General features: G+C 42.7%; 1 protein-coding gene across 6 annotated transcripts in view; it reads right to left on the bottom strand.

Moving 5' to 3' along the window:
* The window catches only part of LOC145355536 (protein piccolo-like), a 480,857-nt gene that overhangs the window by 209,101 nt on the left and 254,267 nt on the right, over positions 1-17,489 (bottom strand). For all 6 annotated transcript variants that reach the window (XR_013889002.1, XM_080207784.1, XM_080207785.1 and 3 more), the window contains exons 4-5: positions 7,481-12,416; positions 5,041-7,091 (exon numbers count right to left, since the gene is read on the bottom strand). Coding sequence is in view for 5 of the 6 variants with exons in the window: in XM_080207784.1 (XP_080063910.1) it covers positions 5,041-7,091; positions 7,481-12,416 (6,987 nt within the window). In the remaining variant the exon portion in view is untranslated. The remainder of the gene's footprint in view (positions 1-5,040; positions 7,092-7,480; positions 12,417-17,489) is intronic.

Below are 17,489 nucleotides of genomic sequence, written 5' to 3'. Positions count from 1 at the left end.
AAGATATGGTGAATAATGGGCACGGACTTGCATCATATCGCTCTGTAGCTCAGCACAAAGGGACACAGCCATCAGCCACCCATTATGAATATTTACCTAATGTCACCCTCTTCTCCAAATTAAATAATTGCTGAACAATTAATAAAAATATCCTTTAAACTTAAATTAATTCATGTCTTAAGGCACAGCTTGACATATTTACTAAAGTGTCTCAAGTGGACAAGAATGTCTTACAATCATACAATCCCTACAGTGCAGGAGTGCCATTCAGCCCATCGAGTTTGCACTGACTCTCCAACAGACCATTTTATCCAGGCCTTATCACCATAACCAAACATATTTACCTGGCTAATAACCTCTAACCTACGTATCTTTGAACTGTGGGAGGAAACCGGACACCCGGAGGAAAACTACGCAGACACGAGGAAAATTACACAAACTGCACAGTCACCCAAGCCGGGAATTGAACCTGGGTCCCTGGTGCTGTGAGGCAGCAGTGCAAATGTTTTTGACTGTAACAAACATGGAAATAAATATTTACTGTATTTCAGTAAGATTCCACTGAACTCTTTTTCATAATTCCACAGTTAGAAATTGCTGCTTTAATAAATGAGTCCTGTAATCTGCTCCAGTTCGATGGAAGTAAATAGAATGCAGCTTGAGATGCAAACTGTTCTCTGCTGGCTTTGATGGTATCAGCCATTTGATTCTGTTCAATGGTGCCCTATTTATGAAAGCACAAGGCTTGTATATTATCAATAATTAAAATAAATCTAATGTATTCCATTCTTTATTCTGAATAAATGTGACAAAATTTAAGACTGAACAGAGTTGTATCAATCTTGACAGGAAATGATATAAAACATGTTTCCTTTGTGATTTGCCAGATGGCAAAGTAATGTTTCCCCGTGGCAAATAAATGAGTTACTGTAAATAGATCACATATTGTAATTGGATTGTGCAGATTGATAGCTGCAAAAAAAATGTTTCCATTAGATGCATCAGAATATCTACCTGAAAATGTTGATTAAATATACTATATATAGAAACCATTTGATCACTCGGTAATTCATAATGGAAAGAAAAAATTGCAAATATAGTAGCTGCCATAAATATTATTGATGCACGTTAGGAAGATTACAGGAAAGAAAGTAACCGTGCTAAAAATCCGGATATGCAGTAAACCCCTTCAGGAACTATGATTCTTTCTAATATATTTTATACATTAAAAATTTTCAGTAAATTTTCTCGTGTTATATGTTGCCAGCCCCATGAATTATCTGATGTCTCTGTGCCCAACGCCATTTGTCATTTCCAAATACTTGTTCCAATTATTTCACTTGCTGGGCATCCATCGTTACTGCATCTTACCTCTGACCTGCCTGCTCATCTTCTCATCATTAATGTCTGACACTCTCAAAGCATCAGAAATTGGGGTTATATTGGCTTCTCGAGTGGCATTTTGTTACATCTCTAACATTTCCCTCCTATGTCAGTGAAAGTCGAAATGGAAAAAAATGGCAAAAAGATGAAAATCAGACTGGTTGGGAAGAACAGACTTGAAAAGGAGTAGCAGAGATTGCAGCAGCACAGCTGCCAGTTCCAAAGTTCAAGAAGTACCATCCTTTCTGCTTACTTAAATCCCACAAAGACTATTTTTTCCAAAATACCAGCTTTCTCTCGATGCTGCCAAGCCAGCTGCTGCCAGTGTATTCTCACTCATCTGTTTGGCACATTTACTACCCTTTACATGAAGCAACTTAATTTCGACAGCCTGTTCACCCTCCCTTCCATCATATCAGGGAAACTAAGAAATTGAAATATTTTTATGATGGTAAAATATTCTTGTCATTTTTTTAAACTGTTGAGGATGGGTGAATGGGTAATTGAAGCAAGAGGCGGGGTGAATATCTGAACATAAACTGACAATAAGAAGTGGGTTTGATTACAGTAATGAGATTAGGAGAGCTTCAAACAGGTGCTTACACTTTAAGCAATAACAGAAGTAGATTTGAATGGGTTGTTCAAAAGAGGATTTATACAGGTTCCAAAAGAAAGTTGTTTACTGGTAAAGTAAGGAGAGGATTATTTTACCCTTCCTTTAAATCCTGAATAATGTAAAGAAGTGAATTTAATCAATTCTGGGAGAGTGAATTGGAGAGGGGTCGGTGCTGGGGCGTCAGCTATTTACCATTTACATCAATGATCTGGAGGAGGGAACCGAGTGTATGGTGTCGAAATTTGCTGATGACGCCAAGATTGGGGGAATGGCAAATTGCGCAGAGGGTGTGGAGAGTCTGCAGAAGGATCTAGATAGGCTGGGCGAATGCGCCAGGAACTGGCAAATGGAATTTAATGTTGGCAAGTGTGAGGTGGTCCACTTTGGTAGGAAGAATGGTAGGAAGGACTATTACTTATGTGGCGAAAAACTGCTGCAGGTGACGGTGCAGAGGGACCTCGGGGTCCTTGTGCATGAGTCGCAAAAACCCAGCCTGCAGGTGCAGCAGGTGGTCAGGAAGGTGAATGGGATGCTGGCCTTCATAGCGAGGGGGATTGAATATAAAAGTAGGGAGGTCTTGCTACAGCTGTATAGGGCATTGGTGAGGCCGCAGCTGGAATACTGTGTGAAGTTTTGGTCGCCGCACTTACGCAAGGATATTTTGGCCTTGGAGGGAGTGCAGAGGAGGTTTACTAGGCTGATGCCGGAGTTGAGGAGGTTGAGCTATGAGGAGAGGCTGAATAAACTAGGCTTGTACTCGTTAGAGTTTAGAAGAATGAGGGGAGATCTCATTGAGACATATGAGATGATGAATGGGATGGATAGGATAGAGGTGGAGAGACTCTTCCCGCTCAGAAAGGACAGTAGGACTAGGGGGCACAGCCTCAAGATAAAGAGGGGGTGGTTTTGAACGGAGTTGAGGAGGAACTTCTTCACTCAAAGGGTGGTGAATCTCTGGACTTCTCTGTCCGTTGAAGTGGTGGAGGCTGCCTCGCTAAATATTTTTAAGACGCGGGTTGATGGGTTTTTGATAAGCGAGGGGATTAAGGGTTATGGGGAGAGGGCGGGAATGTGGAACTGAGCCACAACAGATCAGCCATGATCTTATTGAATGGCGGGGCAGGCTCGAAGGGCTAGATGGCCTACTCCTGCTCCTATTTCTTATGTTCTTATGCCCCGCCATTCAGTAAGATCATGGGTGATCTGAAGTGGATCAGTTCCACTTTCCCGCTTTCTCCCCATAACCCTTAATTCCCCTGACTATCAGAAACTTATCTACCCGTGACTTAAATATATTTAGCGAGGTAGCCTCCACCACTTCAACGGGCAGAGAATTCCAGAGACTCACCACCCTTTGAGTGCACTCTGCAACTAGGATCAGTTTGGGGGTGGGGGGGGGGAGGTGCAGCAGTGGTGGCAGGGTGATCAGCCGTGGAGGGCAGCAATAGTGGCGCAGGTGGGGGGAGGCAGTGACAGATCTGGATCTCTGTTTTGTACCATTGTACAGAACAGAGAGATCTGCACAAGCACAATGGCACTCTCTGCTGCTATCTATTGGCTTTCAGTGAGTTTAGGCCCCACCCCTCCCTCCACTGGCAGGAAACAGATCTTGTTTAATTTTTTTCCTCAGTGTGGTCAGAATGGATTTTTAACCTGTTTTCACTCTTTCAGCACTTGTTTTTTTTTGGTCAAATTGTCCCCACAATTTTTGTTATTAAATTATCAAAGCAATTTGAATAAGAATCTCAGGAAATTTTATTCTTATGAATTTGTTGAACATTTTTGGAATTTTTATTTAATCATAATGATAAACAAAGGCATTGAAATATAAAAATAAACAAATAATTTTCAGGATATCAGCAGAACAGAAACTGGTGTAAGAAGAGGCTGGTGTGATTGGTGAAAGTGGATTTTACATAATAACAATAATTTGCATTTGTATAGTGCCTTTGATATAGAAAAATATCTCAAGATGTTTCACAGAGCCACAGTCAAGCTGGAATCAACATCAGGCAAACAGATTATTTCACCACCTAACACAAAGAGTTTGAGAAAAAACATAATGCAGTCAGCTAGAAACTGGAAATTTCTGAGCTAAAAGCAGCAAGGGAAAACCAACTGATCTGTGATTGAAATTATATCAGGAGATAACACGCTATGGAGATAAGCAAGGACCAAGGTGGCATCATCAGAGGCAGCACATTCCCAGGGGATCAGCTCATTGCTAATGTTGCTGGGTGGCTGTAAGTGTTATTAGTACCTGCTCCGAGGGCACTCATATCCAAGCTGGAGGGTAGATGGAGAAAATATTACTATGGAATAATAATATCTGCTCCGAGGGCACTCATATCCAAGCTGGAGGGTAGATGGAGAAAATATTACTATGGAATAATAATATCTGCTCCGAGGGCACTCATATCCAAGCTGCAATAATGAAACTTTTCAGTCCTTGTACTTTATTTCTCAGGCTTATTACAAGTGTTGCTGACCAATAACCAGACATCCAGATTTACCAAGAAAGAGGTCACCTTTCGCAGACAGGCCTCCTATAGTATGATGTACGTTCTGCCAAGCATGAAGGATCACTGCTGTTTTATTCATTTCCCCAGAGTTATTATTATTCCATAGTAATATTTTCTCCATCTACCCTCCAGCCTTGCCAAAGCTTGCCAGCAGTTTAAATGGATGTTCAACGTGTCTAACAGCTGTAAGATCTCTGCCTGTCGTGCTAGCATTTAAACTTAAGTGCTACACCCTTTGAAATTTGACCTGTGATTTTCCAATCTTTCTGTTGAACCAGGACGCTGCTTAAAGCCCAAATTGCAATATAAGCTGTGAGTAATCAAGGAAACAAACTAAGCCAGAAAAATGTGACGAGTACATGACACTTCTACGTATATTTGTCAGCCATACTGAATTGAATTATTAGCAGCTGTTGTTATAGTTGCCAGGTGTACAAAGCCTTTATCATTATCTACTCATTTAACAGCAATGTTCCATACTACAAACAATCAGGAACAATTAAGTTGCAGAATTCTTACCGAGTAGCTGTCGCTATACTGGAAATGTAACCTCGAGCTTTCTTCTGCCGTGGGACTCAATGGTTTTGGATCAGACATGGATCGTTGTATCACCTTGATGGTCCGAGGACTGAGAGGTTGATTTTTTGGTGGTTCGGGAGCCATCAGTTTCTGTGAGCTTTTGTCAACAGATGGTGATTTCTCATAGGGCACAAAGACTGCCTCCAATTCTTTGTTTGGGGACATTGGTGAGATTGGTGAATATAAAACCTTTGGAGATTTGGGTGGAGAGGGAGCAACTTGGATGGAGGAATCTGCTCGAAGATGATTTGAATAACCTATTTCTAAAGGTGTCGGACGCTTTTTATCAGTTTTTTGTGGGGATATGGCTGTAATTATCTTGTGACTAAGGAACTGGGGACTTTGTGCATCTGAATCCGTTTCTGTCTGGCAACCTAAGCTTTCACCGCGGTATGTTTTCTCAGGAGCTGAAATATGCTTTACGATTTCAATTTTGGATTCAATTTGAGCCCTTATTGAAGGTGTCCTTATTATTCCCTCAGGTTCAGTCTGAACAGAAATCTCAGCTACAGTCTGCATAGCCATATTAGAGAGTTTTGCAAAATGTGCGCGTTTTGTTTTATCTATCTCTGATCCACCATCTGTATACTTCCCCACACGAGACTTCCGCCTTCTGGTGGGAACATCCCAGTCTTCCTGATTATCTTCATCATCGGTCTGAACGCAGCTATCCACACTCTTCTTTGTTCTTCTTCTTCGACTGGTGTAACATCTTTCTGTTCCCTCCTCATCATCAGTCTGGACTCCACTGTCAACTATCTTTTTGTACGATCTTGGCTCTTGTATATTTCCATCTAGATTGTCACTGTATTGACCACGCAGCCTCGGCATGGAGCTTCTCTTCCTCAGTGCTCTGGCCTCTCGGACGTCAATATCTTTCAAAGACATTTCTGATACCGAGCTCAGTATGCAAGGCTGAGGAACATGCTGTGGAAGGCCATCAGACTGAGCTGTATACCAGGACTGTGTCTGTGCGATGTCATGTCCCATCATGACTGAAGCTGTTGTACTCGCATCCTGGGAATGCCAGAACTGACCATTTTCTGCTGTTGTGTATTGTGACTCTATCATTGCTTGATCAGCTGTTGTCTGAGGAGAAGGGGAACCGGAAGGATCGTACGTGTACTGATAAATCTGCCGAATCTTTTGCTCTTCAAGTTGTTGTTGGAGTTGTTGCTGCAGCTGCTGGATTTGTTCCAGTTGCATCTGTTGTTGGGCGATTGTTTCCTGTTGTATCATAAACTGAGCTTGGCGTTCTTCCTCTTGTTGATAAAGGAGTTGTTGCTTCATTGTTTGAAGTTCCTGAAGTTCTCGCTGTACAATCAGCTTTTCTTGTTCTCGGAATATTTGGATCTCATGTCGTTCACGCTCCAGCTCCTCAGCAAAGCGAATCTGCTTCATCTTCTCAAACTCGAGGATTTCCCTTTCCATCAACAAATGTTTATTTTCTTCAGATACGGGTGAAGTAACGGGAGACAGTTTGGGAACCACTGCAGAGTCAATGGGATGTTTTTGCATGTAATCGGTTTCAGTCTGCATAAAGCTGACCTCTGATGATCCCTCCGGATATGTTACTGTCATTGTTAGGTTAGGCACAAGTGTAGATGTATCTAAACCTAGAGAAACCCCAGGACCCATCTCTCTTCCTATATCAGCAGTTGTCAAGTAACTGGAAGACTTGGGCATTGGCTGAATTTGTTGTAATGCTGATAGTGAAGGCATGGTGTCACTGCCATGGAGACCAAGAGATGTGCTGAATATTGAACCTGGCTGAGTAGTAATCGCAAAGGTGGACGGGATTGGAGTTGCCACAGAAGAATAAACAACACCACCAGAAGAACGTAAGACACTCGGCATGCCATAGTGACTGCCTATTGCCGAGGTTATTCTTGCTTGAGAATACTGTGGTGTGCCAGTGTCAGCAATCACTTGACGTGTATCTGGATAGTTCAATGTTCCCTTGCTGAGGTGATCTTGAGGCTGAGTACAAACTGCAGAATAATCCATTAATTCATCTGTAATTATAGCGTCAGAAATAGAACTCATTCCTAGATAATCAAATTGATTTGTGGGGATGATCATTGCCATTCCATCCAAGTGATTAAAGCAAAGATTGCATGCAATTCTTCATCACCATTAACAGTTGCAATTACACGTGAAGCAAAAACAATGCTGAAAAAAACCATGCAATGCATGCGACCCGCTGTCAGCAAATAAAAAGATCAAATAATAAAGTGCATTCCATTTTCACATGCATAAAGTTCTGTGTATTAAAAAAAGATTAGAAATGATGCAAAAGAAAAGGATTAGCCCAGTATGAGTTGTGGGAACCCGTGCAGTTTAAATTTTAAAGAAAGATCTGTTGCTGCATCATACTGACCTGCTGTTAAATCTACCGCAGTGTCTGTATCACTGCTGCAATAGTCAAAGCTATGCTTGCTTTTATATAAAAACAGACCAGCTTCAGCCAAGTTGGTATCAGACATGGAAGGCTTCATGCTCCCAAATCCTCGATAGCCTTGCAATCCACTGCGGCCATACAGATAGTGGTCATCTCTGTACCCATAACGGTCTTCCGGGAGAGTGGAAGCTGGTTGCTGCGTCAGAGATGAGCAACTGCGACCAAATGGGAATTTGTAAACCATATCACAGCAAACATTCCGCCTTCCAGAGGTTAGATCCACAGGTTTGTCTTCCTCCTCGACAATTGTCGTAACAATTCCAGATGTTAATTCATCCATTGTCGCCATCATCCGATGGGGCTTTGTTGTGCTTAAATCAACTGCTTTATCTTCTGGTTCCACATCTATCCATCCATTGGTTGTACCAACAGGAGCTTTGGTTACTGGTTCTGTAACAGGCCAGCCAATGGGAGCAGCGGTACTACAGGACAGGTTAATGGGTACTTCCATTGTACCTGTTGCTGGTGACTGACAATAAGCAACACCGCATGCTGCTTCATCAATTTTGGTTGTTAGCTGAAGTGGTATAGACACAACATGGGCAAGATCCACAGACCTTTCAAAACTGTCAGTGCTAGCAGTAAACGTTGTGGTGGTTGTACAGGTAACAACAGTCACACTTCCAGTAGACATTGCCAGTGTTGAAACTGGAATTTGTTCATCAGGTCCAGTTGTTTTTAGATTCACAATAGCCGGCTGAACTGTGCTGATATGACGGATGTTTCCAGAATCAATCACTAAAGCGTGCCGCCTTCCATCGATGGAAAAAGTAGACAAATCCATTCCATTATTTGTCATTCCAGCATCTAAATTTGTCAAAGTACGAAGATCGATCACATCACTTGTAAACTCTGCTGTGTGTTCTAGTGTTCTCCCATTTTCTTGGAATTCAGAATATTTTCTTTCAGGGGGTATGGTTATAGCGACACTAATTGTGCCAGTGCTCGGCACTTTATCATAGATCAATGAAACTGGTGCCTGGGAGACATCGTTTGAGATCCCATGTTCAACTGTTGACACAAGACCCTGTGCCAAACTCTGATAAAAATAAACTGTCTCCGATTTGCCCTTTTCAACTATTTTCTGAGTTTCCAAAGATTTGGTAAAGTGGGCCAGGGAAATCGCTGATGGTAGACATGACAAACCATGTTGTTTTGAAGGAGATACTAATGATTGGGCGGTCGATGCTTGGCAGGTTACAGATTCTGTTGGAGTACCAGGTTCAGATGGCAAAGTGATCACTACGTATGTGGCTTGGGAATGCATAGTTAACTTTGGAGAAGATTTATTTGAATGTGGGGAGATGGGAGATGTGGGAGAGATTAGTTTGAAATCTCCTGGTGAAGTCAAGTTCAAAGACAAAGCTGAGGTTGAAGGTTTATGTTGTAAATCACATGGCTTATGTGCAGTTATTGGAAGATGAGCAAGTGAAGGCTTTGGTGGAATTGCAGGTCGAATTCCATCTGTTGGTCTCGTGGTGAAAACCAGTCCTGATGGAATTGAGGCTGGTTTCGGAGGGACAGGAGGTGGCATTGGATGAAACATTTTTCCATTTACTGTTAAACTGCTCTGGTCAAACGTATTAGATAAACTAGATACAACACTAGTGTGCGTAGGGATTCCCATTCTACAGGCTGGTACATCACCTGCGGATCTCTTTGGGATGATAACTGGCTGTGGAAAGGTTGAAATGGGTAAGGGAGGGGGAGGAGGTGGTGGAGGGAATCGTGAATCAGTCGCAGAATGTAGTGTTGGCTGAGTAACAAATGATCCCCTTTCAAGAGGAACAGAAGGAACCCAAGTCGTAGTCTGGGTTGCAATTTTGTCTCTTCCTGGTAATGACACAGCGGAAGCTAATGCACCTACTTGTATTGGTTGCGTTTTCCCTGGGGGTCCGTAAACTGAACTTGGTGCCATAGATACTGAAGAGGTAGCTGTATGAGAAATACTATCCACAGCTGACTGTTTATTTAGAGGCTGACTCGTTTCTGGAACTGAAGTCGTAGTGGAGGTGAGAATCTTAGAGCTATCTAGATTAGGAGACACAGAAATCTGTACATGATGTGACGTGGCTGTTTGCCCTGAAGGGTCACTGGTTGAAATGGGATGTCCTTGTGGGGATTTCCCTGTTGAAGAAGTTAATGGGCTCTCTGTAGATGTGGTTGTTTGTGTTGAAGTGTAATTTTCTTCACTTGTGCCTATACTGAGGACAACACAATCTTTTGTCTTCGATGGATCAGCTGGCATGGTGGAACAAACAGGAGGGCTACTTGTCACTGTAACACTAACTGTGCTAACAGGACTGGCAAAAGTTGTCGATGTAACTGTTTTTGATGCTGTATCTTCCATCTCCGCGCTGCTGGTTGTACTTTCTGGTTTGCTTTCTTTGGCTGTTTTGGTGTAATTATCCACAGATTGCTTTTCTCCATATTCTACTTCAATGTCATCTTCCACAGAGAAGTGCTGGGTAATTTTAACATCAGGAATAGCATGCATCATACCACCTGCTGATGGAGTTTGCACTGGTTCTGTAGCAGGCAGTGATATTGAGGCTGTACTTTCATCATCCACCTTTGTGGAAGCAGATATCAATACTGAAGGATGACCAGTGGTCTCTGATTCAGCAGATGCTAGCGATTCAGGAGAGCTTGGCTGAGTTGGGCTAGTTCCAGGAGTCAGCAGTGTCTTCTGTCTCTTCATGAGCTCCTCATAAGCAGCATCAGCATCTAACAACTGTTTTTCTGTCTTTGTGGAAGATTCTGTGACATCCAATGGAAATGAAACAAATGTTTCTTTAGCACCAGCCAGGCTGGAAGACAAATCCTGTTGGTGGAGATTTCCATCTGAAGATTGGTTGTAATAATAATGTTCGGCATCACTGAGACCTGTGCTTTTCTTCATTATTTCTTCATAAATTTCATCTGGACTTCTTAATTTCTTTTCAGGTTCTTGTGACAAACCAGTTCTGGTCCCCTGTCCTGTATGAAGGAAACGATTTTCCGTGGTCCCATTGTAAGTATCTTCCACGAGGGACTCATAGATATAATCTTCAATTAACATGCCTCCGTATAAAGGTTCCTTTTCAAATACGTCATCAGGTTCTTTTTGATTCTGAAGAATTTTCGCTTTCTGCATCATCTCTTCGTACGCTTCTTCTGCACTTTTCAAAGACTTCTGATTAATAACATCAATGTCTTGCATAATACAACCAGCACTTTCATCTGTTGGAGAATACAGTGATACAGATGTAGGCAATTTGTAAACTTTCTGGACCTCTAGAATTTTTTCTGGATGTATTTCAAACCCTTCGGGTTCGGATTCAATACTCGGTGAATATTCTGAACATGAAGAGCGATGCAACTCTTCCATTTCTGCTGCTTGTCGCAACTCTTCCGTAGGTGAAGCATCTTCGATAGGTGAGAGATTACTCGGAGGGGTTTTTGGACGCTCACGTCTTCTCTGAGCTCTTAGTTCATCTTTATCTTTCTTTGATTTCTTTGTTGAACTCTTTCTTTGTTGCTGTTCTAATTCTCGCTGCTTTTCTTGTTCTCGCAAAAGTTCTTCCTCCTCTCGTAATTCTTCTTCTTCGGAAGAGTCCTCAATTGTAGGCAACAGAGGACCAGGCGATCTGTGCCTAGCCTTTCTTTGCTGTTTACTCTCCCCAAGCATCTTCTTGTGACTCGGGCTACTGTCACTATCTTCATCCAATGATGAAACTGATGTCGGTGAAGTACCAGGTGTAAAACTAGAGGTTGCGTGCAGACTAGATGAGCCTTCCCCTCGTGATCTATCTTCTGGTGAATCAGTTAAGCTCTCCATCTCTAACTCTGGCTCATCTTCATAGTATAATCCATCTTTTTTGTTTTCTGAACCTTCCGCATATTTATTTGTAATAGAACTGTTCAAATCTATTGTTTTAAAACGCCTAAGGCCACCACCAGCTGAGATAGACAACTCTTCATTGTCTTGGCTTTTAGTTTCTCTGTACTTAGACTCTGGACTCACATCATACATTTCCTCTTCATCATCGTCATCGTGCCATGAATGCCGTCTGACTGAATCATCATCGTGGCTTGTGCTACTTTTTTTTGAAAGACGTTTGTGCTTAACAGCTGGCCCTTTTCCACTTATCTCTTTCAACTGACTTCTGATATATTCATCTTCATCCGATCCTGATGCATCTTCTTCTGCACTCATTTCAATGATTTGTTTTCGAATAAAATCTTCTTCATCACCAGATCCTTGGCTATCACTGCTTGATGATCCAATGCTGGTCTTCCTCTGCCTATGAGGGCGGGGTGAGTGCTCACTTTCGCTACTGTCTTCTAGGGGATCGTACCGTTGCCTCGTCACTGCTGCTTCATCCTGAGAAGCACAGCTTTCGCTGTGGCCTTTTTGAGCTAATGTATCTTCATGTACGTGATCTTCCAGAGCATCTTCATCTTCTTCCTGAATGTCTTCAAGGTCCTCTTCATCCGAACTGTATGACTCTGGTGTAATTGGCAAAGTTCTTGGTCGGTGTCTCTCCCTCTCATGGTCAGCATAAAGTCCATAAGGATCTTTGTATTGACCTGACTTCTCATTATTTAATGTATTTGCCTGAGCTTCTAAGATTGAAAGAACCGTACTTTCCAGCTTGGCAAGATCTGATGGGCTAGAGGGGCTACTTTCCTGAGAAACTGAATCTTTCCGAGCTGGCTCTTTTAGTAAACCTTTCTCTTCACTTTGAAGAATGGTTGGAATTTCACCCAGCGAACTTGATATCCCATCCGATGAGTAACCCGTATCACTCAAACCTTGGGGGCTTTTTTGCTGCGGAAGGGCTGATGAATCTGACTTTTCTTCCTCTTTGTCCTGATTCAGAAAAGATAATATTTTGTTAAATGTGATGCAAGCTTTGATCATATAAATTTACAATTCCAATAATAACAACTGATTTCTTAAAGTCAATTAGTAACCTTGTTTTTATCACAACAGTGCCCAGCTGCAGGATGCCAACTCTGCATAAAATTAAATTTACTGCAGAAATTTTACACCAAAATATTGACAGTATTATTTAACATCTCGTCTTTTTTACTTTGTAACAGAGAAAGCTGATTGGTTGGCAAGTGAACCTGAATCTGGTTGCCCTGAGGAATGGTCCAGAAAACGGCTGTCACTTATTGTGTTTGGCTGAAATACTGTTAGTGTACGTAATCTTTCTGCCAACAAAGACCAGGGCCCTGTATATTAACATAGGTAGCTTCCAGTACACTCAAATACACTGCACTGTCTATCTGACAATCTTATATTGCTTGGAAAAATAATTCTTGGCACATTGAAGATTATTTTTTTCAAATGTTGTCCAGTCACAGACATTATATCTAATGTTGGACATTATGTTTTGAGTTTTGTTAACATGGAGTGATTGGGTAGGGTCTGAACCTTGCCCGTTGTGAACAGCGGAAGGGACATGTTCTTTGATACAATCTACCAGTCTTTGGGACATACAGCCTTCATACCTAGCATCACACTGACACTGAAATTCATATCTAACATTACTCATTTGAGTGATGGGTGGAAAGCTTTTTTGTTTCGACCAATAAAGGAATAGTGAGCAGGTCGGTAAATGGAACTGAGTCCATGAAAAGATCATCCATAATCGTATTGAATGGCGGAGCAGGCTCGAGGGGCCAGATGGCCTATTCCTGCTCCTGGTTCTGATGCTTTTAATGGCAGAGCAGTAGCATGAACTAGATAACTTCACCTGTTGTTCAAATCTTTGAAATACCTTCCCTTTCCAGCCATTCACTGGCTCATCCCTCAGGACAATGCCTTGACCAGACTTGAGCGGTATTGCTTACATTTCAAACAATACTTGGCAGTTAATAGTCAGTCTCATCAACAGGTGCATTCTCTATGGCAATGCCTCTACCAACCATAGTCCTCTTGTCAACCAATCAGGACTTTTCTCATGCAGTATGTGTTGTTTCGCCCCACAATGGTAATCTTGCAAATTGTCCTGATGAGTTGCTCAAAGAAAAGCTTTAATGAAATGTCTCTTTGATTATTAATACTATGTTTTGCTTTATCAAATACACATCAAATTACATCCATTTTGATACTGAACAATTAGAGGAATGTGAAATTATATTTTTCCAAATAATTTCCCTTAGTAAATGGTCAGTGATATTGCACAGAGGAAATCAAACCAGTGACACTCCATACAGAATCCAGTAAATCGTTTCTGACTGATTCATAATTGCCTAAATGGCTGGTATATTTTCAGGTTGAATTGATCTATTTATTACTTACGTGGAGAAAAACTGCAGCAGGCAACGGTGCAGAGGGACCTCGGGGTCCTTGTGCATGAGTCGCAAAAACCCAGCTTGCAGGTGCAGCAGGTGGTCAGGAAGGCGAATGGGATGCTGGCCTTCATAGCGAGGGGGATTGAATATAAAAGTAGGGAGGTCTTGCTGCAACTGTATAGGGCATTGGTGAGGCCGCAGCTGGAGTACTGTGTGCAGTTTTGGGCGCCGTACTTACGCAAGGATATTTTGGCCTTGGAGGGAGTGCAGAGGAGGTTTACTAGGCTGATGCCGGAGTTGAGGGGGTTGAGCTATGAGGAGAGGCTGAATAGACTAGGCTTGTACTCGTTAGCGTTTAGAAGAATGAGGGGAGATCTCATTGAGACGTATAAGATGATGAATGGGATGGATAGGATAGAGGTGGAGAGACTCTTCCAGCTCAGAAAGGACAGTAGGACTAGGGGGCACAGCCTCAAGATAAAGGGGGGGCGGTTTAGAACGGAGTTGAGGAAGAATTTCTTCACTCAAAGGGTGGTGAATCTCTGGAATTCTCTGCCCGTTGAAGTGGTGGAGGCTGCCTCGCTAAATATTTTTAAGACGCGGGTTGATGGGTTTTTGATAAGAGAGGGGATTAAGGGTTATGGGGAGAGGGTGGGAATGTGGAACTGAGCCACGACAGATCAGCCATGATCTTATTGAATGGCGGGGCAGGCTCGAAGGGCCAGATGGCCTACTCCTGCTCCTATTTCTTATGTTTATGTTTATAACACTTCTGTGTTTCTCTCGTTTTGGATAAATCCTTGCATCTTCTTTGATTCGTGACACAATTCGGAAATATCTTTAAAACAATTCAGATCCTTCACTGGGATACTTAATATCGAGTTATATGATTGCATTTTATTAATCTTAAGAAAATTAATAACTTTGTTTCCATAAAGCTGACAAAATCACATTTTTTTTTACTACCTAACAAACATTGGTAAAATATTATAAAGATCTGTCTTTGAATTTTACACATTTAAACATGTCTTAAGTTTAAAAGTAAATTGCAGGAATCTGAAACCAAAAGAGAAAACACTGGAAACTCTCAGCAGGTCTAGCAGCTTCTATCAAAGGGTTATCTGGACTCGAAACATCAGCTCTTCTCTCTCGTTACAGATGCTGCCGGACCTGCTGAGATTTTCCCGTGTTTTCTCTTTTGTTTTAAGTTTAAGTTTTATGTTAAAGTTTATTTATTAGTGACACAAGTAGGCTTACATAAACACTGCACTGTAATTACTGTGAAAATCCCCTAATTGCCAGTTGCCTGTCAGGTACACTGAGGGAGAATTTAGCATGGCCAGTGTACCTAACCAGCAGGTCGTTTGGCCTGTGGGAGGAAACTAGAGCACCCAGAGGAAACCCATGCAGATAAAGGAAGAACATGCAAACTCCACAAAGGCAGTAACCCAAAGCTGGAATCGAACCCAGGTCCATGGAGCTGTGAAGCAGCAGTGCTAACCATTATGCTACCGTGCTGCATCTTTGGAGCACATTACAGCCACATTAAAATGTTTTGGCTTTTGCAACAATTTTCTGAGATCACGACTGGAATCACCGCCTGGGGAAGTGTATCGGCAAAACACAGACCATGAAAAGGTCCGTTGACCTCAGATGGGATTTTCTGGCATTATGGTGGGCGTGGCTGTAAAATCCCACCCCACATATTTTATGGAAAATAAAAGGAAGCTATAAAAGCACATCAAAAGCATTTTACTAACTCTGAGATACAGTCATCTATCCCCAACTGATAGAATTTGTAAAGTACTTGTGTAAACAGCCTCCCAATCAAAGCACAACCAATGGATTTGATAACATTCTTTACGTAAAAATGCATACATAAAATTGCTATAGCAGCAACTGAAGTTTCCCTAGGAATTGCAAGGCAGTGGAAAAATACATTTAATATTTTTATTGCATCTAAATGTTGTTTTCTGCAGACTTCATGACTAACTGGCTCCATATTTCCTTCGCAATATAATAGCTGTTTTCAGCAATCAGACTCACAATAATAATAGTATATTGAGTTAGTCAGTGCTTGTCGAGGGAAAACGTAACAAGAAAATAAATTAAACTTACAATCCTGTGGATGTAGAATTCCACAGGCCTTGGATGACTGTGCAGAGTCTGCACAATTTCCCCGTGTCTGTGTGGGTTTCCTCCGGGTGTTCCGGTTTTCTCCCACAGTCCAAAAAACATGCTGATTAGGCTGACAGCCATGATGAATTTTCCCTTAATGTCAGGGAGAATCAGGACGGTAAACATGTGGGTTATGGGGATAGGACAGGGCCTGGGTGGAATTGTTGTCCGTGCAGGCTTAATGGGCCAAATGGCCTCCTTTTGCATTGTTGATTCCATCTCCTGTTATAACTCTGGTCATAACTAGAACTTACATAATTGTTCTGTGGTTTCTGTGTTTAACTTGAAGACAATCCAGAGGATTCCCTTGGAAATTTTTATTCTTTTATACAATGGTTGAGATGGTTGACACGTTAACCAGAATGTGTGCAATCGTGTGTACAAGAGTCGATGTTAAAGTGAGTGGTTGAGTCTGTGCAAGCAGGACAGGATGTGTGCTGGAATGCATACATAATTATGTACAGGAGTGTGTGCATGCTGGTGAGTGTGCATGAGTGTGTGCGCTCGAGGATGGAATAGTTTAGGTTAGAGGGTCATTAGATTGGTTCCACTGGTCGGCGCAACATCGAGGGCCGAAGGGCCTGTACTAGAACATAGGACATAGAACACTACAGCACAAACAGGCCCTTCGGCCCACAAGTTGCGCTAATCACATCAATACCTACCAATCCATAGACCTATCTATAACCCCCAATCCCATTAAATCCCATATACTCATCCAGAAGTCTTTTAAAAGACCCCAGCGAGTTTGCCTCCACCACCACTGACGGCAGCCGATTCCATTCACTCACCACCCTCTGAGTGAAAAACTTACCCCTAACATCACTTCTGTACTTTCCTCCCCGCACCTTAAATCTGTGTCCTCTCGTAGCGACCATTTCAACCCGGGGAAATAGCCTCTGAGAATCCACCCTATCTATTCCACTCAACATTTTATAACATTTTATTACTGCCCTGTAATGTTCTATGTTCTATGTACAGGAGTGTGAGCAGGAAGAGCTCATGCTGGAACGCAGCCCAGAGTTTGCGCAAGAGTAGAAGCAGGATAGGATGTAACTGTGTAACACTGTGTAACAGAGTAGGCAGGTGAGTGTGCAGGGGTGTGCGCAGGGGTACGTGCAGGGGTGTGCGCAGGGGTACGCGCAGGGGTGTGTGCAGGGGTACGCGCAGGGGTGTGTGCAGGGGTACGCGCAGGGGTGTGTGCAGGGGTACGCGCAGGGGTACGCGCAGGGGTGTGTGCAGGGGTGTGTGCAGGGGTGTGTGCAGGGGTACGCACAGGGGTGTGTGCAGGGGTACGCGCAGGGGTACGCGCAGGGGTGTGTGCAGGGGTACGCGCAGGGGTGTGTGCAGGGGTACGCGCAGGGGTGTGTGCAGGGGTACGCGCAGGGGTACGCGCAGGGGTGTGTGCAGGGGTGTGTGCAGGGGTACGCGCAGGGGTACGTGCGTAGCAGTATGTGTAAAA

Source organism: Carcharhinus amblyrhynchos, chromosome 19, assembly GCF_965287045.1.
Source record: "Carcharhinus amblyrhynchos chromosome 19, sCarAmb.v2.hapA, whole genome shotgun sequence".
Lineage (NCBI taxonomy): Eukaryota > Metazoa > Chordata > Chondrichthyes > Carcharhiniformes > Carcharhinidae > Carcharhinus > Carcharhinus amblyrhynchos.
The sequence above is the reverse complement of the archived record's forward strand: the minus strand, read 5'-3'. Positions and strand labels throughout refer to the sequence as shown.